Here is a 24,146-nt window from a genome sequence, read left to right as displayed (position 1 = left end):
TCCCCTCTGGCAGCAACTACTTTGTTCTCTGTATTTAAGAATCTATTTCTTTGTTTTGTCTTTTAGATTCCACATATAAATGAAATCATATAGTATTTGTCTTTCTCTTTCTCACTTATTTCACTTAGCATAATAATTCCCTCTCAGTCTATCTTGTCACAAATGGCAAGATTTAAGTTATGACTGAGTAAGAGCTGACTGGCTATTGTAAATAATGCTGCAATAAACATAAGGGTGTATATATCTTCCTGAATTACTGTTTTTATTTTCTTTGGGTTAGTATCAAGTAGTGGAATTACTGGATCATATGGTATTTGCTTGTAATTTTCTGAGGAACCTTTTACACTATTTTCCACAATGGTTGCACCAATTTACATTCCCATCAATACTGTACGAGGGCTCCTTTTTCTCCACATCCTTACCAACACTTGTTATTTCTTGTCTTTGTGATATCAGTCATTCTGACTGTTATGGTGATACCGTATTGTGGTTTTGATTTGCATTTCCCTGATGATTAATGATGTTGTGTATCTTTTCATGTATTTGTTGGTCATCTGTATGTCTTCTTTTGAAAAATGTCTATTTAGTTCCTTTGCCTATTTTTGAATCAAATTGGGGTTTTTTTTGGTGTTGAGTTGCAAGAATTCTTTATATATTTTGGATATTAATCCCTTATCAGATATATCATTTGCAAATATCTTCTCCCATTCAGTAGGTTGTCTTTTTGTTTCGTTGACGTTTTCCTTCATAGGAACTAGAACTATCTTAAGATGACTCCAAAATCCTGAGGAGTCAGAAGGCCATAGTTTAGAACCACTATGTTAACTGTTGTGGAAGCACAAAGAAATGTGTGGCAATGTCCTTGCCTTTGAGAAAGTAGAAATCTAACTAGAGAGGCTAAGATATACATATATGAAAAGTTAAGCATTAAATTACTAAATGTCACAATTCCAGCAGTTAGTGTTTAGAGATGGGAAAAGTCACTGTGATTTAATGTAGCCATGGAGAGTTCCAGAAAGATGCAGAACCTAAGTTCAGCTTTGAATACTGAAAAAGGATTGAAATTTAAAGAGAAAAATCCAGAAAATACTTCAAATAGGAATAAAGAGTATGAACAAGAGAGATACAAAAAGAAACAGCATGTTTGGACATAGAGAGCAAATGATCAAACAGATAATTAAGTTTTCCACAGTGTAGTATAGATATTACTTGTTAACTGCTTGTATTCTTAACTCCTTCCAACAGTCAGTTGGTAACACCTATTAAAATGTCATATACTCCTATCCTATCCTATCCTACTGTCTTAAGTGTTTTCTTTGGCTTTAACATGCAATTTTGTGAACAGAATACTAAACATTTTAAAACAAAATTAAAATAAATAAACCATTTGTGGCAGGCAAAATAATGGCCCTCTAAAGTTCTCTAATTCCTGGAACCTATGACTATGTTATAGTACATGGATAGAATTAAGGTGACAGACCTTAGAACAGGGAAATGTTCCCAGCTTACCCAAGCAAGCCCAATGACATAGGTCTTAAAAGTAGAAGAAGCTGGCAACAGAGTCAGTCAGAGATATGATATGGAAGAAGAAACAGGAGAGATTCAAAGTGAGAGAGTGATTCAATAAATTACTGTTGGCTCTAAAGATAGTGGAGGAGGCCATAAGCCAAAAAAATGTAGGAAGCCTCTAGAACTGGGAAAAGCCTTCAGTGAGAACTGGCATGGAAACTCATACCTCCACAGGTCCTACAGACTCTTAATAAATTATGCCAACAAACTGAATGGGCAAGGAAACAGATTTGTTATTACAGCCTTTAGAAATGAATACAGCTCTATTAACACTTTTAGTGTGGTGAGACCATGTCTGATATCTGACCTACAGAACTATAAGGTAATAAATTTGTATTGTTCGAAGTCATTAAGTTTGTGGTAATTTGTGACAGCAGCAAGAGAAATATCAATTCACCATGTATAAAACAGTTACTTAAATAATAAAAAAAAAAGTCTAATCAACTCTAAGATAATGTAGGGCAGAAGTACTGACTTTATTTTTTTATTATTATCCTTAATAATACATAGAGCTTCATGGATAGAAGATGCTTAAGATACATATACAATGTGTTCAAGTGTAAAGTTCATTTTTCTTTTTAAAAATACTTTTTGATTACTATGATCAAAATAGATAGGAGAGGTCAGATGAAATAACCTAATTAAAAACTATAATATTCATGAATCTAGACCAAGTGGAAGAAATCACTTACTTTGAGCCCACCGATAAAGCCTTTCATAAGCTGTTTCTTGAAGCAAGGCCATCTGTTCCATAATTTCTAAACTAAGAAAATTAAAGATTTCTTTTAATTTAAAGTTTTAGACAGTAACTACAACCAAGAATTTAATTATTTTAACTAGTGTGATCTGGTTATAGCATATTAACTTTTTATCATTTTATGAAATGGTTTTTCCTTTTTTCTTTTTTTTAAAAGATTTTATTTATTTATTCATGAGAGACACAGAAAGAGAGGTAGAGACATAGGCAGAGGGAGAAGCAGGCCCTGCAGGGAGCCCAATGTGGGATTTGATCCCAGGACCCTGGGATCACTATATGAGCCAAAGGCAGATGCTCAACCACTGAGCGACCCAGGTGACCCCTATGAAATGATTTTTCATTAATTCTTTTTATGATTAAATAAATTTTGCCAAATTTTAATATCATCACTTAGGTATCCAAGTGTCACTTTATTACATATAAGGATAAAACTAACTCCCTCCTTAACCAAAGATACATAAAGATTAAATTCTTATTTCACAAAATGTCATATTTCAAAAAGAACCCAGAATGCCTTTAAATTTTAAGAAATATAGGGTGGGGGGTGAGGGTGAATGGGTGACGGGCACTGAGGGGGGCACTTGACGGGATGAGCACTGGGTGTTATTCTGTATGTTGGTAAACTGAACACCAATAAAAAATTAATTTATTATAAAAAAATAAAATTTAAGAAATATAACAGGAAATGCAATTATTAGTTGAAAAGGTTACTCACCCTGCCGTCTGTTGGTTTGTTCGCAAGAGAACTTTGACATCATTATGAATCCGTTTCACTCTTCCCAAAGCCTTGAAAAAATCCTTTAAAATTAAGAATGCAACTTTAATATGTCCATTTTTTCAAGTGAAATTACATTACTCTAAACTGAAATATCCCTACAAGGGAAAAGCAAATCCGAAAGGATTTCACTTAATTTGAATGAAGCCTTCCTATACTGACCTCAACCTTCTCTAAATTTTTATAGGAAGTGTAACAGATATTTATTTACATTTTAAAACATATATTAATTCAATTCTGCTATGTATCAATAGTATGCCAGTTGCTGGGAACACAAAATTTACAAAGACAAAAATCACTATCCTCAAGAAATGTATAGTCTAGTGAGAGTGCAAACGTAAAGATTACTAAATAAAGAAAAACATGCGACATATTACACACCTATGACTTAATTAACCATAGCTTTATTATCACTGAAGATGATGTTTTACATATTTGTTATATACTTGTTCTTGCCCCCAAGCCAAGAGTAAAATTCAAAGTTGAAGGCATAAAAGCTGCTCATAAATAGGTGACTGATGGTGAATATCAAGATTTTTTTTTTTTAGAAGAAGGCATTGAAGCCTAGTTTCCAGACAGTCATAATGTTCCAATCATGAAAATAATGAATGCTTTTTCTTTGATGAGTGAAATTAAAAAAAAAAAAAAAAACAAGGTTGAAAATGGTTGACAGAGGACTTAGAGATGAGGAGGAGGAGTAGGTTTTCTTTAGAAGCTTGATACTCTTTGATTTCTTAAAAAAGTTTGGATATTGCTTTGAATAAAAAACAAACAAAAAAGCCAAATTAAGGTAATTTAAAATATGCACCTTAGTTTCTAAACTTCAAAAATAGTTTTAAAATCAAATTTTTAAGATGGCAAAACAGAGCCTTAAAAAAAGAGATTTCTCTATAAATCAGAATGTGCTATGCTTTAAATGACTGTAACAGAGAGCAAGATACCTCAGTAATAGGTCCTTCTCTAGTACCTCGGAGGAGACCCATTTCATCAGAAGTCAGTTGGAACTTGGATAAGAAGGCATCTGCGACTTGTGCTCTTATTTCTAATCTTTGACTATAATTTAAAAAAAAGCAATAAAAAAAAATCAAGCATGCTATGAGTTTGCATTGCCTAAAACAAGTTACATCTTTGACATAATAACTTCTTAAAACATTGTGAAAGATTCTCAACCTTTTTGGAAGTCTCATTTCTTCCTCAAACATTAGAAACTCATCAGTCATGTGGGTGACAAAATTAGCTGATATTGTTCTACCTTAGATATCTGCACAGCGTAAAAGGAGTTACTCATTATTCAAGAGAAGAAATAAGTTCACAAATGATCCCTACACAACAAATTCTGAGCCACTTACATGTACGTGAATTGTTTATCTTGTAATAATAAGTTTATCTTACAGGAGAGAAATATGCCCATCTCCAACTAATTTCTTCTTAGTAAAAAATTCTAAGCTTTTGAAGTTTTCACATGAAGTACATAGCAACCCAAAATCAAGTCTATTATATTTTAACTTTAGATTAGAAACAGAAGTTAACTCATTTACCAATACTTCATAAATCCATAAAAGCACTCTACTTTTGTCTTCCTTATTTTTTCTGCATAATATGGTAATAAAAGTCTGTTAAACTGTATTATCGGAATAAAATCTGTCTAGACTAGGTTGACAATTAAGAAAAAGCATGTTCTCATCTGGAATGTGATCTGCAAGGAACTGAAGAGTCCTTGACACAGTAGACACAGTAGAGTCATCATCTGAAAGGAAGTTAGGGATACAAACTACCTGAATGAATTTCAACATTCCTGGCTTCTCCATCTTAGATTTAACGATATATAAATAAAATTGGGTTTTCACTAGCAGTATTCACAAGGCAGTAATATTCCACAATTTAATAATATTCAAATGAGAGTGAACAAAATAAACATGAACACTACATGTATAGATAGTACAACCCATCTGCCATCTTTGTTTTGTTAGTATGGTCTGGTTGTGAGGCTTTAAATTCAGAATCAAAAGCTCTGAAATAATACAGCAAGTAAGAAAGTAAAAAGTCCTCTAGGTGGCAGTAACATTCTGTTTATCTTAAATGATAATGTAAATCACCCAATTAAATCTACACAGATCAGTGGCATATATCTTTAATCATCCTATATGGACATCAAAAAGTTACCTTAACAGGTTTTGTTTTATACTAGTAATGTGCCAATCGTTATCATACAGGATTTAATGTAATTATAAGAATTCATAAAATTCCTTAAGATTATACAGATTAATCATTTTGACTAAAACCTTTTTGATACTTCTGGATCTATCTTTAGAGTCAACTTAATAGGCACAAAGGAAAAAAAATTTTTAGTTTATAATTGACTTTTGTTTTAACAAATTTAGTATTACCTATTTTTTTTAAAAGATTTATTTATTTATTCATTCAGGGAGAGCAAGAGAGAGGCAGAGACACAGGCAGAGGGAGAAGCAGGCTCCATGCAGGGAGCCCGACGTGGGACTCAATCCTCGGTCTCCAGGATCACACCCCGGGCTACAGGCAGCGCTAAACCGCTGCGCCACCAGGGCTGCCCAGTATTACCTATTTTGATATTACTTCTTAATCATTAAATTTTATTTCAAATAATACTGTTGGCTATTTAAAAAAAAAATCCATGAAATAAAGACTTTCAACCAGAGATTCTATATCTACAAAAGATCTGATCCAAAAATATGTTGAACCATGGCCATATTGCTAAAGTAAGGGTCTGGTATTTCAAGATGACAACTTTTAAAGTACTGATGAAATAAAGTCTAATATATTCTTTAAATCATATCATTCTTTAGTTTGACCACATATATTCTTCCCAGGTAAGAGTGCACAACCATTCTGACACAAAGTTACTACTGGATAGTCCAATCTTTGGTTTGGGAGCATCTGTGCAATCTAGTAACATTAAGGAAGATCTATGATGTGTGACAGCCCTAGGCCAGGGAGGGTCTGGTGTGACAAAAGATACATAAGGATACAGACTTTGCCTTCATCTTACATCACAATTAAAATATAGTATCTTTAGGAGAGTTTTTAATACCTAAACAAAATCATGTAAAATAAATGCTCATATAAAACATATAAATGGCTATTATAAATTACAACTTCTTTGAGATGTGTTCATGCAATCACTGTATATTATACCTTATGCAATATATAAGTAGAGCAAATACATACTGTCAAATAACATGCAGCGATATATGATGCAGACCTGTATTATTAACATAAAATCATCTATAAGGCATTTTATAGGTACAAATAGCAAGTCCCAAAAAAATATATAGAGCAACACACATTTATTTTAAAATATATATATACTAATAAACAAATTTTCAGAATAATTACCTAAGTATTTAAAATAAACAGACTGATTAATCCTTATAATGGTTCCTTCAAGCATTTCCAGAACACAATTTATGAATCTTACGGTGTCTCCTTTTTTTCCTGAAAATATGCCTGTCATATTTTAACTCTACCTTCTAGACTCACCCCTATCAAATAATTTCAAATAAGAAAAAGAATGTAAAAATGGGCAAAAGATATAAAAGAATAAAAAAGATTAAGAAATATAAATGGCAAGACAAAAAGAAAAAAAATTATAATACCTACTACTGACAAAGAGACATTCTCAGGTATTGCTGATAGAAGTGTAAATTGGTATAACCTTTTCAAGAGGAATTTAGGCAATATACATCAGGATATTTTCAAAAGCTTCTACCATTTGGGGTGCCTGGGTAGCTCAGCTGGTTCAGTGTCTGACTCTTGATTTGGGCTCAGGCCATGATTTCAGTGTCCTGGGATCAAGCCCTACATCATTAGGCTCTGAGCTCAGTGGGGAGTCTGCTTCAGATTCTCTCTCTCTCCCTCTTCCTCTGCCCCTCCCCACTGCCCACTCATGAGTGCTCCTCCCTCTCTCTAAAATGAATACATAACTCTTTAAAAAAATACAAATAAAAGTTTCTACCATTTGATTCATTAATTACAATTCTAAGAACATTTCCTAAGGAAATAACCTGAAACACAAATAATGATTTAAAAACATCTGTCAAGGGGAGCCTGGGTGGCTCAGTGGTTGAGTGTCAGCCTTTGACTCAGGGTGTGATCCAAAGGTCCTGGGATCGAGTTCCCTCTTGGGCTCCCCACAGGTAACCTGCTTCTTCCTCTGCCTATGTCTCTTCTCTGCCCCTCTTTGTGCGTCTCTCATGAATAAATAAATAAGTAAAAAAAAATCTTTCAAACCATTATTTTGAATAATGGAAATAATATTAATATTCAATAATTTAAATGCTTAACATATATGTCAGTTCATTCACAAGACAAAACATAATGTCACCATTAAAAAATGCTTTTTCTAGATAAAAGACAGAAAAATGAACATAAAATATTAGGTGAACAAAGTAAAATGGAACTACTATGCACATATACTCATGGTAGGAAGAAATATGCCAAAATGTTAATAGTGGCTATGTCTTTGTAGTCAAGTTATATCTGATTTTAATTTTCTTTCTCTAAATTTTATATACATAAATGAGAGGAAGATGAAAGAGGTGTATGCTTTTCAGTCTGAATACGTATGCTTCTGTAATATATTTTTATATATATGTTTGTACAAAATAAAGTTTTACATTTTTGTTACAAACTTTAAAACTTGAATTAATTTATAACAAGATTAAAATAAAATTAAAACTATTAAAAAATAAAATAGCAAGAAAGGATGAGAAAGTAAATAACAGATGAGGAAAGCTTTTCTAATTAGGCACAAATAGCCTAAACTTCCTAGCCACCAAAGCCAATGTAGAAACAGATGTGCTGATAAGTTTGTCTAATAAAGGTTTTGGAGGATGGTGGGAGGGTAATGTTCCATGAGAGATTTCAGGCTAAGTGTTCAGCACCTATGTATATCATCTAATCATCACAACAACCTGTGACACAGATGCTAGTCTCTTTTTTCAGATGTGAAAACTGAGGCTGAAAGTTAAGAACTTCTACAAAATTAAAAATCTAATGAACTCTTACTCAAAATTTAGATTTGAATTGAGGGTTTTGTCTTCAAAGCTTACATTCTTTTCACTTTAACAAACTACACCTCAAAAAGAAACATGAACATTTACTCGAGATTATTTTTCTTAGTCCAGAAAGAATCTGGCTGCTGAGTCTTCACAAGAGACAATAAAATGTATAGTAAATAGTGACTTAAATAGCATTAAAAAACATAGAAGTGTATTTATGTGGATATAATTTCCTGATTATCACTGAAATCTATCTTCTATCAACTAAATAAATATCATAAAAAAAATTTTAGCTGCAGTTCTGTGAAGACAATTCTACATGGAACTTTACCTATTAAAGCATCAGCTGTCACAACGACTGACCTTCTAAACCAGTTGGGAAAATATTCATATCCTTTATAACTCTATCTCAGTAAGAATGTCATGTTATCCAAATATGGCCACAGAAATTCTATTTCTAAAGCAAATTGCTTGTTTAACAAAGTTTCTTGCTAAAAAGAAAAGGTAATATTTAAAAATGGAAAAAAACAACTCTCAACCAGCTCCCAGGAATCTGTTATAATTTCTGCTATGTAATTTTCCTAAAATACTTTCCACAAATGTTCACTTGGCACATCATACCTACAGCTCTTGGGATACTAGAATGTCAGAAATGTTCACTCCCGAAAGCATACCAAGCCAAAATACTTTCATCAGCTTACTAAAATAATAAACATGGACAACCCTGCTTAGTTTTGAGAATTTACAGATAGAAGCACACTGTTCTAATGCTGCCTCCTGTAGACATTAATCAGGGTAAACGGTACAAGCTTCAATATAATGCTTCTTTTTTCAGTTTTCATTTTATATTATTTTCCTGACATTTGATTAGTGCATTCCATATTCGTTTACTCAAAAATTATTTATTGGATCTACAATGTATTAGGCACTGGAGACACAAAAAAAGGGTAAGAAATTGTCATTGTTCTCAATTAGCTCAGTTTAGTAGGAAAAGAAACAAACCAACAACTACTTACCAAAGACTGTAATACACACTAAAATACATGAATTCACATTCTACTCACCTTCAGTCACCCATTTATTCAGTCAACAAATACTAACATACCTATCTGCAAACTACCATAAGAAAAATTTATACAGTGAACTCTTAATTATATCAGAGAGGATTAATCACAGCTAAAAAATAAGAAAAATGAGTGTGGAAAAAAAATAAAATCACTAAAAATCTAAAATCATCTACATTTTAAAAAGCAATCTCTTAATTTCATAGCAAACAATAAACAACACATTGTCACCTCCAAGAATGAATAATCTCTCAAGACCAATATTAAGTTTGATACTCCCCAAACTATCGTTTTATGTTTATTTTCTTCTTTGGTAATAGCTTAGAATTTTATATGTTGTATGAATTTTGAATCATGTTTTTTTATTACTTTAACTTTGATTTGGAGTTATCTATAATTTTCTTTCCATTTAATCTCCAAATTAATGAAGAGGTAACTATACAAAGTAAACTTACCTTTCAGCTTGAAGCTTAGTGGTTTTTATTATTAAATCTTGTGTTTGTTCCTTTGCTGCCTAAAATTATAAACATATCAGTACATTTCAGTGATTTTATACTTCAAAAAACTAATAGTACCACTTACTAAAGTTCAAACTTACAGCTTGTGAGATCACACTCCGGAATTTAGAAGCTTAAAAATGGCAAAAAATAAATAACTAATTTAAAAGGCCAAATAATTGAGATGTTTCAAGGCTCATATACTACCTTTTTTTTTTTTTAAGATTTTATTTACTTATTCATGAGAGACACAGAGAGAGTGGTAGAGACACAGGAAGAAGGAGAAGCAGGCTCCATGCAGAGAGCCCAATGTGGGACTCGATCCTGGGACTCCAGGATCACACCCTGAGCCAAAGGCAGAAACTTAACCACTGAACCACCCAGGTATCCCCTCACATACTACCTTTACCAAGGGGAACCCACTCCGTTCTCAATAACACATAACACTAAGGCTTACAAGAAGGAAAAAGGTTGTCAGCATGCTAAGGAATTTAACAGTTCATGATGTTTTTAGTGAAACAGAAGTAGTGGCAAAGCAGGAAGAATGAAAAATGTGACTTCTGTTATGCATATGTGACTTGAGATACCATGAGACCTCTAAATGGAGTTGTAAGTTAAGTTACTGAAATGTTACTGTGGAATTCAACAGAAATGCCCAAGATGGAGATAAACATTTGAGAGCTGTAATATACAAATTACCCCTCATATAAGGTTCTGGGGAAGATCAAGACAGCCCTATCTAAAGGACAAGTTCCTGACCAAATTTCATATTAAGCAATCCTTCCCCAAGAGCTAGCAGGATCAGGAATGAAAACTTAATGAAAAGCTATTCCATCCTAAGATCAGGAAAATATTTTAAAGTGAACTGAAACAAAAGACAAATGTAGCTACTCAGATTCTCAAGGAACTAAACATAAAGCAGTCAGAAAAGAGAGGAGAAACAAGCGAGTGTATGGCAGCTAGGAGCACGGAGTCCATGCCCTGAAAGGGCACAGAGTGAGCTAAAATTATGTATAAATAAAGCCACAAAATTACAGTTGACCCTTGAACACCACATGTTTGAACTCTGTGGGTTCATTTACACAAGAACTACAGTTCTATAAATCTATTTTCTCTTCCTTATGATTTTCTTACTAACATTTTCTGGTCTCTAGCTTACTTTATCATAAGAATATAGTATACAATATAAATAATGCACAAAGTATGTGTTAAGTGGCTGTTTATGCTAACAGCTCTGGTCAACAGCAGGCTATTAGTAGTTAACTTTTGGGGAGTCAAAACTTACATGCAGATTTTTGCCTGTGTGGGGGTCAATGCCCCAACCCCTGCATTGCTCAAGGGTCAACTGTACAAAGTAGACTAAGAGTAGACTGTAGAAGATCTGCCTGTTAAAGATAGGATACCAGAGCAAATATGTGAAGATACAGGGTCATTTTCATGTTGGAATACTACAATAAAGAGCCAAGCATCTGCTGCTAATGTTTCTAGAGCTTGTGTTAGATATTAGACAGGAACCCCCTACCCCACCACTACTTCTGGGTTCTCAGAGGCCTAATCCTTCTACAGTCTTTCAGACTGTCAATGAAATTTTCTGTCTCATTGTATCATATGGGCATCCCATCAGTAAGAGCCCCCACCCTATCTCCAGTTGAGTCTGTGTGCCTTGAAACCAAATTATGGGTTCCATAGTGTAATGGTGAGCACTCTGGACTCTGAAACCAAATTATGTGCTTGGCAAACAGTAGATATTTTGAAGGAAATAGATTTGAACCCAGATAATTCAGCAGATCAATAACTTCTAAGGAATGTAAGGAGTATAATGGCTCCCATGGTACTATTCTAAAATTATTATTCTTTAAATCTACTAATTTTTTCAAATTCTTATCTTTTTTTTAATTTTTATTTATTCATGAGAGACACAGAGAGAGAGGCAGAGGCCTAGGCAGAGGGAGAAGCAGGCTCCCTACAAGGAACCCTATGTGGGACTCAATCCTGGACCCCGGGATCGCACCCTGAGCCCAAGGCAGACAATCAACCACTGAGCCACCCAGGCATCCCTTTTTTTTTTTTTTTTAAGATTTTATCCTTATCTTCCTTAATGTTGCTTTGCTTTCAAGATCCACTGCCACCTTATTCTTGCCTAATATGATTGTTTAAATGTAGAATTCCCTCATTTCTAAAATATATTTAGTTTTAATATTTGTGAAAAAAGAATGCTTCACAAAATCAGTATCAAAAAACACTGGGGCGCCTGTGTGGCTCAGTCAGTTAAGCATCTGCCTCTCAGCTCAGGTCACGATTCCAGGGTCCTGGGATGGAGCCCCACATCAGGCTCTGCAAGCAGCCTGTATCTCCCTCTGCTCCTACCCCTGTTCATGTTTGCTTGCTCTCTCTGAAACAAATAAATAAGATCTTTTAAAAAAATGCTTATGAGCTCCTTTTTTAGCCTCAGTCATTATTAAATCAAGGGTATATCTTACAATAAATACTATCTATTAATTGCTGAAATATACTTGATTACAATAGTATACAATAAGAATTTTGCATATTTCCTGACTCTTCATTATAAATTTTGGTAATGATTCCAAAATAACGTTTAATAATACCATTTTCCTAAAACAATTTCCAATTTATCTTAAATGTTAAGGATAATTATTTCTCATAAAATAATAAACATATGCCTCTAAATGTAATTTATCCAAGCAAATCCACAAAGGGATAAACCATAGCATATAAAAATTTGATTACATTTCTACACGTATCTTGAAAATATTTCTAAAATGTCCTAAACCAAAGTATTTTGAAAAATATGAGCTAATTTAATTAGTCCTGTGTAGGACATCCTAAAATGAAAAAGTAATACTCTTTTTGGATGAATGACTAAATGAATTAAAAACATTATTCTAGAGTTGACAGTCTGAGGGGGTACCATTAAGATTCCAACAACACTATATGCAAATAAATCAGTGCCAATGGAGGAACAAAACTTTCAGAATCATGGATCTAAGCCCTACTAATTTGTGCATCAAACCTGAATGTAAACAACAAGTAAAATAAAATATTTTTAAAAACCTATAGAGAATCTTTTGCAGGTGATAAAAGTGCACATGTTGATTATGGCAGCTGTTTCATGGGTGAATAATTGTCAAAATGCATCAACCTGTACACATCAAATAGATGCAGTTTATTGCTGTACATAAATTTTTCCTCAATAAAACTGATATAAGAAAAGAAAGAAGGGCCCATATTATTATAGGAAAAAAATAGGATTGGACAAAATCGAAGAGGATGCTTTATAATATAAAATACTTATAATCTGTTTAGAAAATAGCACGAAGGGGGATCCCTGGGTGGCGCAGCGGTTTGGCGCCTGCCTTTGGCCCAGGGCGCGATCCTGGAGACCCGGGATCGAATCCCACATCGGGCTCCCGGTGCATGGAGCCTGCTTCTCCATCTGCCTATGTCTCTGCCTCTCTCTCCTTCTCTCTCTGTGACTGTCATAAATAAATAAAAAAAAAAATTTAAAAAAAAAAAAAAAAAGAAAATAGCACGAAGGATAAAAATACTCTGATTTCTTTACATCTACAAATAGGTATGATAAAAAGGATAAAAATATAATTTAAAGATAAAAATTAGAAAACAAGAGATATTGCCCCCCAAAAGAGAAACTTGAGTAATTCTATAACATCAATTATAAAATTAGCACTACAAAATAATACAGCAAACCTTACAGAGCGTGATTTGAGAAAAGGCATTAAACCTGGAAGCCAGAAGATAAGGAAATAAAAGAAAAAGTTAAAGAAACAGAATAGTCAAACAAAACTACTTAGCAAAAAAGTAATACTCCAAAAATGTGAAATGACAGTAATTAGCAAAGATTCTATGAGTATTTAAGTACTGTGTAATTCATAAAGATTTAAAGGTTGAACAATAAATATGCCAATAATATCTGATATATTAGTAAGAATACTGAAATTTTTTTTTTTTTAAATTTTTTTTTATTTATTTATTTATTTTATTTACTTATGATAGTCACAGAGAGAGAGAGAGAGGCAGAGACACAGGCAGACGGAGAAGCAGGCTCCATGCACCGGGAGCCCGACGTGGGATTCGATCCCGGATCTCCGGGATCGCGCCCTGGGCCAAAGGCAGGCGCCAAACCGCTGCGCCACCCAGGGATCCCAAGAATACTGAAATTTAAATAAGTCTAGGAAGGCTAAAATTTCAGAGGAACAGGAAACTGGTTCTTGAAATAGACATGCAAGTAGCTTATGATTAATTTGTGGAATATGCAGAAATTAATGACTCTTCTAGAATCACTGCAGCTGTCAACAGTTCCAGAAGAATCTTATAGGTGTAAGTTTGAATTAGAAATGTGAGGTAGTAAACATAGTCATGACTGACTTGCAGAAGGAAGCCTATTCTATTCACTATTCCAAAATTATATAAATGAGCATAATTGGGTTAAATCTTAACTCTGCAATCAAACTAGAAGTTTCAAAGTGCTTTAATAAACAGATGTAGAATTACAAATATTTTCCTGAGATTTGTTTCTGTGGGGAGGCTTGAGCACCATAAGCTAGGTCTTTGTTAGGCTTAGCTGTAGTCTGGATTTATTCGTAAGACTTTCTACTCATTTCTGTTGGATTTATGGGATATTATGGGATTGCAAGGTTTATCAAAATTCCATAAAGTTAGCTCTATACTGGCTAGATCAAAATATAAAGGTTTCTGGAGTTAAATGAACAATATCGGTAAACCATCACCTAAAAACACATTTGTGGTTAAAAAAAAAAAAGCATAATATTTATATTTAAACTTCCTATAGGACATGATATATTAGATATCCACACATCTTGTAGACCTATCTAACAATTTTTGAAAGCTTACTTTGAAGCAGAAACTATGCTAAAATCCAGCCATTATACACAGTACCTGTAGGCGACTTGTCATATCTTGACAACAGCTGCTCATTGCTTGAACATCTTCATTTATGCTTTCAAGTTCCTGAAAAGGAAAAAAGTAACAGCAAGCATTACATATATCGTTAAAGAAATTCTATTCCCTTAGCCAAAGCCTTATTTTCATCTTGTGAATTTTTTTTTACTAAAGCATGACAAAAGATCGCATATTTAATATAGACTGTAAATAATTAAAAAGAATAAATCTAGTGTCAGTAAAGACAAATTAGTATATGCTTTTTAAGGGGGGGTGACAATAGAAAATATCAAATGTCTTTAATAAGAATATTAATAGCTTTTCATTCAAGTATTCTAACACTAAGATTTATCCTAAGGAATTAATCAGATAAGTGTGCAACAATATATATAAGATGATCAACACAGAGTTGTCCAAAACAAAAGTAAAATGTGAAACGTTTCCAACCACAAATGGAAATCTGTGTATATATTAACAATGATTATATATATATGTTTGTTGGCATGGAAAGATGTCTATATAAGGTTAAAAAAAAGTATTATGAAACAATACATATAATACTTCCCATTTAAAAACATATATATATATATATATATATGAATGAACACAGGAAATGCCAGACAATAAAATACTGACAAAAGTTATTTCTGGGTTATAGGATCATAAGCAAGTGTTCTATTTCTGACCTTATCTAACTGTTCTATAATGAACTATTTGTAACTTTTAATTAATAAAAACAAGCAAATACAAAAACTCAATAAAATAAAAATCATGCCTCCTCTACCTTGTAGAAAGTTATCACATAGTAAATAGTCCTGCCACAAGTTGGCAATTTTCTCAGTAACATTCTCTCCTTGTGTTTCCCCCCTCCCCCCAGGTACATGGGAACATAACTGGTTACTATGTCCCATCATTTATACCCTTACTGTATGTAACCTATACATTTCTTTTTTACTACTCTAACAGCTACTACTTTAGTTCAGGTTAATTGGATCTCTTATGTGAACTGATTAAAAAAAAAAAAAAAAAAAAAGTTTTCCAACAGGTCTCCCAGACTCAACACTTTTTACCAAAACATTCTCTAGTCCTTATTGAGTCAATGAAAATTATGATATGGAAAAATGATATCACAAAATTACATTTAGTTTCATATCGCACTACTATTTTTTTTTTCCAATTCAACTTGATGTCACACAACAGAAAGATATACAAGGAAGTTTCAGTGGTACACAGTGGACAATCCCTTTCAACACAATATCCAGACCTTCAAATAGAAACATGACAGCCTTATGGCCAATCAGAGGGCAAGAGATAAGAAAGCTGCCCAGCAAGGCTATAAACAAAGCGTGAGGATGAACCAGTTAGAAAATCACTTATCAGAATATGAGCATAAATCTAAGTTCCAAAGTAAGATTTTTCTCCCTTCTTTCTATCTAAGACTTTGAATTATAAATATCTAATGTTGCTCTATTTCACTACAAACAGGATACAAATCAAATTATTAAATGAAATCCTAAACTGCTTTGAGGTGCACAGTAGAAAAAAAAAAAGAAAAAGAAAAAAAAAAGCATGATTTCAAAATATCAATTAATATTAGCAATAGCAGAAACCTAAGTAAACTTATTTATCTCACCATTCCCTTAAATCTCACTGTGTAATTTTTTTAAAGATTTTATTTATTTATTTAACAGAGAGATAGTATAGGAAGGGAGAGCAACAGGCAGACGGAGAGGGAGAGGGAGAAGCAGGCTCCCCATGGAGCAGGAAGCCCAACGAGGCTCGATCCCAGGACTTGGGGATCATGACCTGAGCTGAAGATAGATGCTTAACTCACTGAGCCACCCAAGCACCCCCTCACTGTGTAATCTAATACGAATAGAACTATGACATGATCAGCCAACTAGGTCAAGAATAACTACTCCTGGGGATCTCTGGGTGGCTCAGTGGTTTAGTACCTGCCTTTGGCCCAGGGTGAGATCTTGGAGTCCTGGGATCGAGTCCCACGTCAGGCTCCCTCATGGATCCTGCTTCTCCTTCTGCCTGTGTCTCTGCCTCTCTCTGTGTCTCATGAATAAATAAATAAAATCTTAAAAAAAAAAAAAGAATAACTACTCCTAATATTTACTTTAGCCACCATAATATACAAAATGGACCTGATTTGTCAAATAATATAAATTATATCTCTGAATATATGACTTAAATGCAGAGTTCTGATGACTGTAATTCAATGGCCTGTATATTACTTATAAAATCTTTATTTGAACTTAGGGCGAACTACGTTCCCCTGCCCCCCCAATTATAAAATTATAGGCTGGGAAATACAACTGGTGTATGATAAACTTTTTAAAAAGTTTTTATTATTGTAAATTTTCAAAAATATGGGATGCCTGGGTGGCTCAGCAGCTGAGCGTCTGCCTTTGGCTCAGGTCATGATCCCAGGGTCCTGGGATCAAGTCCTGAATTGGGCTCCCCACAGTGAGCCTGCTACTCCCTCTGCCTATGTCTCTGGCACTCTCAATGTGTCCCTCATGAATACAATAAAATTTTTTAAAATCTTCAGAAAATTTTCAAAAATATCCAAAAGTTGAGATAATATGAATGCCAATGTGCATATCACCCAGCTTCAACCACTCGTTTCATCTATTTGTCTACTGACTTTCTACCTCTCCTCCATCCCTTTCTCCTTCCTCCACAACTGAATTATTTTGAATTCACAATATTTTATCATTTCATTCATAAACATCAGTATATGCTTTTAAGAAGACCCCAAAAAACATAATGCCATTTTCACATCTAAAAATTTAACAATGAACTCAATATCAAATACCTAGTCAGGGTTCCAATCTCCCCACTGTCCCAGTTTTTAAATAATTATTTCAAGTCAGGAATAAACTAAAATTCACAAATAGCAACTGATTGCTATTTCTCATTTCTTTTTTTTTAATCTACAGAGTCTCACTTCTCCCCATTTTTCTTTTATTTTTTCTTAACAATTTATTTGTTGAAGAAACCAGCTTATTTATCTCTATCATTCACTGTGTTCTATATTTACTAACAGCATATTTGTGGTGTTAATATATTCCTCTGACCCCTGTATTTCCTATAAACAGGCAATTAGATCTTGATTATATTCTGCTTCAGTTTTCCGGCCAGAATTTTTCACAGGTGGTGCTGTATACCTTTATTAGGAGTGACAGGTATGAGGTTAGCTGCTGGTAATGACCAAGGGCTAGATCAGTGGTGCTCAACCAAGGCAATTTTGTTCCCCAATGGGGCATCTGGCAGTGTCTGTAGATATTTTTGGGTGGAACAACTGAAGGATAAACAGTCCTACTAGCATTGACTGGATAGTAGCCAGGGATGCTGCTCAACACCCTAAAGAGCAGAAGACAGTCCCCAATTGTCTGAACCAAAATGTAAATAGTGCCAAGTTGAGAAACCTTAAACTAGATCCATAAATTTACCAGTGGTGGCAAAATCTTCTAATCTTCTTGATATTACAATAAATCTATAAAAAGAGAAGCCTCCCCTCAACAACTGTATGTTGTTGGAAGAAAAGACAGGATAGATGCTTGACTCTTCCCTTTTATTTAGCAGTTTTCGAAATAAGTTTATTCCCTTATATCCACCAAATATAACCAACAAGGATTCTGTTTGGTTTTTAGATCAGTATGAATTTGTGCGTTTAAACATGTTTGATATTTTTTAGTCCACTGAGTTATTCTAATTGATGCTCTAATCATCCTATCTTTGGCCAACAGAAGCCTCATCAAGTTAGGTCCAAAGTTCTTCTGTCACTTCCCGAATAGTCTTAGATAGCTTCCCGGCTTTCTGATATTTATAAGATTGTTCCTTTCAGTGGGAAATGGTATTTAGAGACCACAATCAGGATGTGCTCATGGATACCCCTTCTATTCTTATGAATACTATCAAACTGTCCTTCCAACCTTCCAGATTTTTAGCCTATCAATGAACTCTTTCTAAATATAATCTGTTGATTAATTAGGCACTGAAACTATATATAACACTTTCAAATGCAACTGATGCAGAATATGTGATATTAATAAAGTTAACAAAATATTGCATGATAAATAAAATACAATAACATAATAAAATTCATTTTTACCCTATGGGAATAGAGTGCTCATTCATGTATGATAAATTATTATTTATGCCAGATGTAATTGATCTTAATTAATCCAAAAATTTCCTAATTTATGATGCACTAACGTAACCTAATCCTAATTAACTTACAATGGAGAGTGGTTATCCAGAGGTTTATTCAGTGAGGAAAAATTTCTACTGGAAAATCACTTAAAGAAATGTCTTTTCTTGCTGTTGTTGATAAAAAAGCAAAATTTTTTTTTTTTTAAAAAGCAAAAATTTCTAAGAGAATATCCTAAAACAAATGTTACAACTTTTTAAGCAGCATTAGTGGCGGTCACACAGATTCAGAAATCACAGTAATTGAGGACTTAGGTGCTTCTGGAGTAAGTAGTTTTCTATTTTAACATGGTACATGAATAGCAAACATATCAACCCAATTCATAAAAATACTTAGCACAGAGTTAGGTATATACAGTAAGTTCTCAATAAATGTTAAAAAGAATTTACATACTTCCTTCACTTCCTTGAAAATGCTGACAAATTCTTCATTGATGGCTAAACTTCTGCGTTCAATGTCTCCACGTAAATTTCTTCGAGTCCGCAAACTGTTTTCAACAAAAAAGGTTGAGAGTGCCTTGAGAGCTTCCAACATCTCCTACAAAATTGGTAACAGAAGACAATTACTGGAACCATTTTTCAAATGTTTTCTTAATCTCAAGCCAAATTTTAATGAAATAATTTTCAAATGTTTCCATGAAATAATCAAAAAATACTGGATGACCTTCACATTACTGAAAAGTAAACTTATTTCCAAAACACAGTAAGGATCTACTTACTTGTACATTATGGCATAAATAAAAGACTACTCACTGTAGAATAGTTTTGAATTGTAAAGATTGGAAATAACCTTAATGTCCATCTAAAGAGGACTGGTTAAAGAAATTATGATATATCCATTCTAACAAAGATGAAAACTTATATGTACTTACATAATACAAACTTCAGGATACAGTAAGTGAAACAGCAAGGTATAGAAACAATTATAACACCAATTAAAAAAAAAAAAGGAAAAGGACTATACACATGGATATTTTTTAAAGATTTTTTATTTACTTATTTGAGAGAGAGAGATAGTGACAGAGATAGCAAGAGAGAACATGAGTGGGGAGGAGAGGGAGAAGCAGGTTCCCCAATGAATAGGGCAACTGAAACAGGGCCGGATCCCAGGACCCTGGGATCATGACCTGAGCTGAAGGCAGATGCTTAACTGTCTGAGTCACCCAGGGGCCCTTATACATGCATATTTATTGGTGAATGTATACACTATAAGAAATAAATACTACCCGCAGCCTCCAGGTTAGGAACTAAGTAACTGGAAGCAGAACTTAGAGTAATACCTCTCTGAGGTGACTTTTGAACTAAGGCCTAAGTAACAGGAAAGCCATCCATGAGGACAAAGCTGTTCACAGGCAGAAAAAAACTGTGAGTACAAAGACCCTAAAGCAGGTGGCCTAGTTGGTTAAGCATCTGCCTTTGGCTCAGGTCATAATCTCAGGGTTCTGGGATTGAGTCCTGCATCAGGGCTCCCTGCTCAGCGAGGAGTCAGCTTCTTCCTCTGCCCCTCCCCTAGTTTGTTCTCTCTCTCTCTCTCTCTTTCTCTCTCCCTCTCTAACTTACCAAATAAAATATTTTTAAAAAGACCCTAAAGCAGCAGAAAGGCCATTATGACTGAAGCTGTGGGACACTACAGACGTTTTAGGAAAAGGAGTAATAAATAAAATGTGCTTTATATGTTTAAAAGTTTATTCTAATTTTGTGAGGAGAGCAGATGGGGGACAGGGAGAAAGGAAGCAAGTAGGGAGAAACTAAAATAATCCAAGCAAGATTTGACAGTGACTTAGAACAAGACAGCAGCATTGCAGATGAAAGCAAGGAGATATTTCATATCAATTTTTTTGAAGGTAGAGCCTACAGGACTTGTTAATGGACTGAATGTACGAAATGAAAAAAAAAATGACAGGAATCAAAAATTATTCATACACTTTTTGCTTGTCTGGGTAAGTGCTATTCTTTACTAACAGTGGAAAGCAGAACCAGTTTGGAGAAAAACCAAGAGTCTGGCTATGTTAGGTTTTTAAGATGTTGATCAGGTAACTAACTGGAGGAATCATACAAGCAACTGACTATACAAATCAGAGATGTCAAGAACAAAGTTATAAATTAGAGAACTGTCACCCTTTTGCTAGGAAAGTGAGAGAGTTCTCCTTACGGAGAAAATATGCACAGAGGAGAGAAGGGAGAAGACCAAGCCCAAGATATCTATCTGCAAATCTAAACTCCTATGCCTGAACTCACACATATTCTAATGAGCTAACCCTCTATGTTTCAGTTAAAATGTTACTCTGTGACATTGGCTGGATTGACAAAAATAGTAAAGCTATTTTAATTCAATTTAACATCCTAGAAAGCATTACAAAGATTTATGTACCAAAAAAAGAAAAAGAAAAAAAAAACCATAAAATGAAGCTATTTCTTTTGATTATAACCTTGAAATGCCCTAGGCCTAGCTCAAAGAAATAGCCCGTAAATGATGAGTGAAGAAACCACATAGACAGGTGCAAATTACAGCTCTATCAGTTATTGGTTATAGGATTTAACCTAGTTACATTCTTTCAATACCTTGGGTAAAAAGGAGATTATCTACATCATAGGAACTGTATTAAATGAGATAATAAGGGTCAGTATTAGATACAATAAACAATAAGCTGTACGATAAAATTAACACTGAATAAGAAATGGTTAAGTGCTGGGCGGGCACTGTGCTGAGCACTTCAGGCAGATTCTCTTGTTGAATCCTCCTCACAACAAGAGGATTTCCCCCTGAGAAAGCTACCAGCAGAATTCTCAACTTAGAAATCATGAAAAATAAGCTTGGGGAAAGTAAGAGGCTTATTCAAATCATAATGCTTCAGTTTGATGGTTATATCTAATAAGAGGTGGCCCTAGAGTCTGTCTTATTATTTTTTACACACAAATTCTATTGACGGCTTATTTTCAGTCACCGGCAAATTCATCTATAAAGGTCTCTCAACTTCTACATACATTTTTTTCTTTATGGCATGACCAATTTACCTAAGGACTCCAAGCCACTACAGAAGAGAGAACCGGCCAGGACGAGGCGGGACGGATGCGTCTCAGGAGGCGCTTGGGAGACGAAAGGTTTATCTTGTAAAGAAATACAGGGTGAGCCCACGTGTCACAGGCGGAGCTTATCTAAAAACAATAAAAACTAGTACAGAGTATCTCCTGTGAGCCCTGAGCAAGTGGCAGTTCCTTCCTTCTGCGAATTGGTTCAGTCGGTGGAAATGCTCAATCCCGCCTACCCCGGTTCTCCATGACCCCAATTCATACCGCCTTATCTTGTCATTTACTCTTTTTTTTTTTTTTAAGATTTTACTTATTTATTCATGAGAGACACGGGGGGGGGGGGGGCAGAGACCCCGGCAGAGGGAGGGGCAGGCTCCGCGCGGGGCCGGTGCTCGCGCGGGTCCCGACCCGGCCCTGGGCCCTCACTGCCTCCCGCCTCGGACCCCCGGCCCCTGCCGGGGGCGCACACTCCGCCGTCCGCCTCCCGGAGCCCGGGCCTTCCAGGAACAGGTTTTTCAAGCACGGGGCGACACTCAAGGCACCTCCTCGCTTTTCCAGGGTCTCGTCGGCCTCCCCGCTCGCGCCCGCCCCGCGCCGGCCCCCGCGGGGGTGCGGCCCCCTCCACACCACAGCGGGACGGGGGCGTGAGGCAGCCGGCGCCGAGCAGACGCCGCCCGGCCGGCGACGCGGGACCCGGCCCCGCCAGCCCCGGTTACCTTGTCGTTGTCCAGCCGCGTCTCCAGGATCTTATTCAGCTTCCGCGACAGCGGGTTGCCGGTCTGCGCCAGGATCCCGCCTGCCCCGTTGCTGAGGCCGTTGGCAGCCCCGGACGGGGGCACCGCCGCCGCCACTTCCCCGCCGCCGTCCGCCATGGGGGCGCAGGCTCCGCCCCAGCTCCGCGGCCGCCACCTCAGCCCTGGGCTAGGACCCGCGCCGGCTGCGCCAATACTGCGCATGTGCGGGGCCTGCCGCGCACGCGCCCCACGTCCCGGAGGCTCCGCGGGGACTACCCAGCTCCGCTAGGGGCGCTGGAGGGGCGGGGGCGGTAGAGAAGTTAGGGGGAGGGGGCGAATCCTTGGGATGGGAAGGGAACTCTGGGGAAATTTTGCAAAATGGTCTGAAATTTAGATAATATTTAAAGTTTGGGAATTAAATTTTATGGGATTAGGGCGCCTGGGGTGGTTTAGTGGTGGAGCGTCTGCCTTTGGCTCGGATCATGATCCCTGGGGTCCTGGGATCCAGTCCCGCATCAGGGTCCTCTTGGGTAACCTGCTTCTCCCTCTGCCTGGGTCTCTGCCTCTCTGTGTGTACCTCTCGTGAATAAATAAAATCTTTTAAAAAAATTATGAGGATTAAAAGGATTTGGGAATCCTAAATCTATGAAAGTCTAAGCGAAGCGTAGTCACATGCACTGACACCTGTGCCTGGCTTGTAAATTCAGTAAAAGTTAATTCCACAGTAATTAAATTCACTTTACCTGAATTTTTTTTAAAGATTTTATTTATTTATTCATGGTAGACATAGAGAGAGAGAGAAAGAGAGAGAAGGAGAGACACAGGCAGAGGGAGAAGCAGGCTCCATGCAGGAGACCCGATGCGGGACTCGATCCCGGGACTCCAGCATCACGCCCTGAGCCAAAGGCAGACACTCAACCACTGAGCCACCCAGGCGTCCCCTGAATTTTTTTTTAAAGGATGTACTGAAGCATATTACATGCTAGGTACCCACGTAGACATTGGGGGAAATCTACATTCTATGAAACAAAGGAGTTCAATGTTGCAAGATCATGAGGAGCATTCTCAAGGTACTAAACTGTAGTGAAAGAGCATGGTGGAGGGAGGGCCCTAGTTGACCCAGGAAGGTCTGGTAAGGAGTTGGCATTTAAAATGAGATTTAAAGGAAAATCTGAGACATGGGGTGAAATCACTCCCAGGTAGGAGAAAGCGTAATATATGCAAAGGTCCAAAGACAAGAAGAAACTTGGGTGTTCCACAAACTGGCCAAAGCCAGTGTAGCTGTAGAATAGTGGATTAGGTAGTGAGTAATAAAATGAAAAATACATTCTCAGGAGGACCTAGATAACAAATATCGTTATTTTTAAATTTTCCTTTCCTTTTAAAATTTGGATCAGAGTAAAAATCTCTGAACTTCTTGTTTACTATTTTTCTGAAACACTAACCATTTGGCTTTTGTCTTTAATTTGCCTTATGACATATGTCTATGTACAGATATACGCATATACATACATATATATAC

At 35.7% G+C, this 24,146-nt stretch overlaps 1 protein-coding gene across 1 annotated transcript in view; it reads right to left on the bottom strand.

Moving 5' to 3' along the window:
- Positions 1-22,823, bottom strand: part of COG6 (component of oligomeric golgi complex 6) — a 92,004-nt gene extending 69,181 nt beyond the window's left edge. Inside the window, exons 1-7 of the mRNA XM_055317314.1 lie at positions 22,607-22,823; positions 19,255-19,398; positions 14,634-14,705; positions 9,657-9,715; positions 4,043-4,154; positions 3,042-3,124; positions 2,262-2,332 (exon numbers count right to left, since the gene is read on the bottom strand). Of these exons, the coding sequence (XP_055173289.1) occupies positions 2,262-2,332; positions 3,042-3,124; positions 4,043-4,154; positions 9,657-9,715; positions 14,634-14,705; positions 19,255-19,398; positions 22,607-22,762 (697 nt within the window). The 5' untranslated portion in view covers positions 22,763-22,823. The remainder of the gene's footprint in view (positions 1-2,261; positions 2,333-3,041; positions 3,125-4,042; positions 4,155-9,656; positions 9,716-14,633; positions 14,706-19,254; positions 19,399-22,606) is intronic.
- Between the last annotated feature and the right edge of the window lie 1,323 nt (positions 22,824-24,146).

This window comes from Nyctereutes procyonoides, unplaced genomic scaffold, assembly GCF_905146905.1.
Source record: "Nyctereutes procyonoides isolate TBG_1078 unplaced genomic scaffold, NYPRO_anot_genome, whole genome shotgun sequence".
Taxonomy (NCBI): domain Eukaryota; kingdom Metazoa; phylum Chordata; class Mammalia; order Carnivora; family Canidae; genus Nyctereutes; species Nyctereutes procyonoides.
Note: the sequence above shows the minus strand (reverse complement) of the source record. Positions and strands in the feature narration are given on the sequence as shown.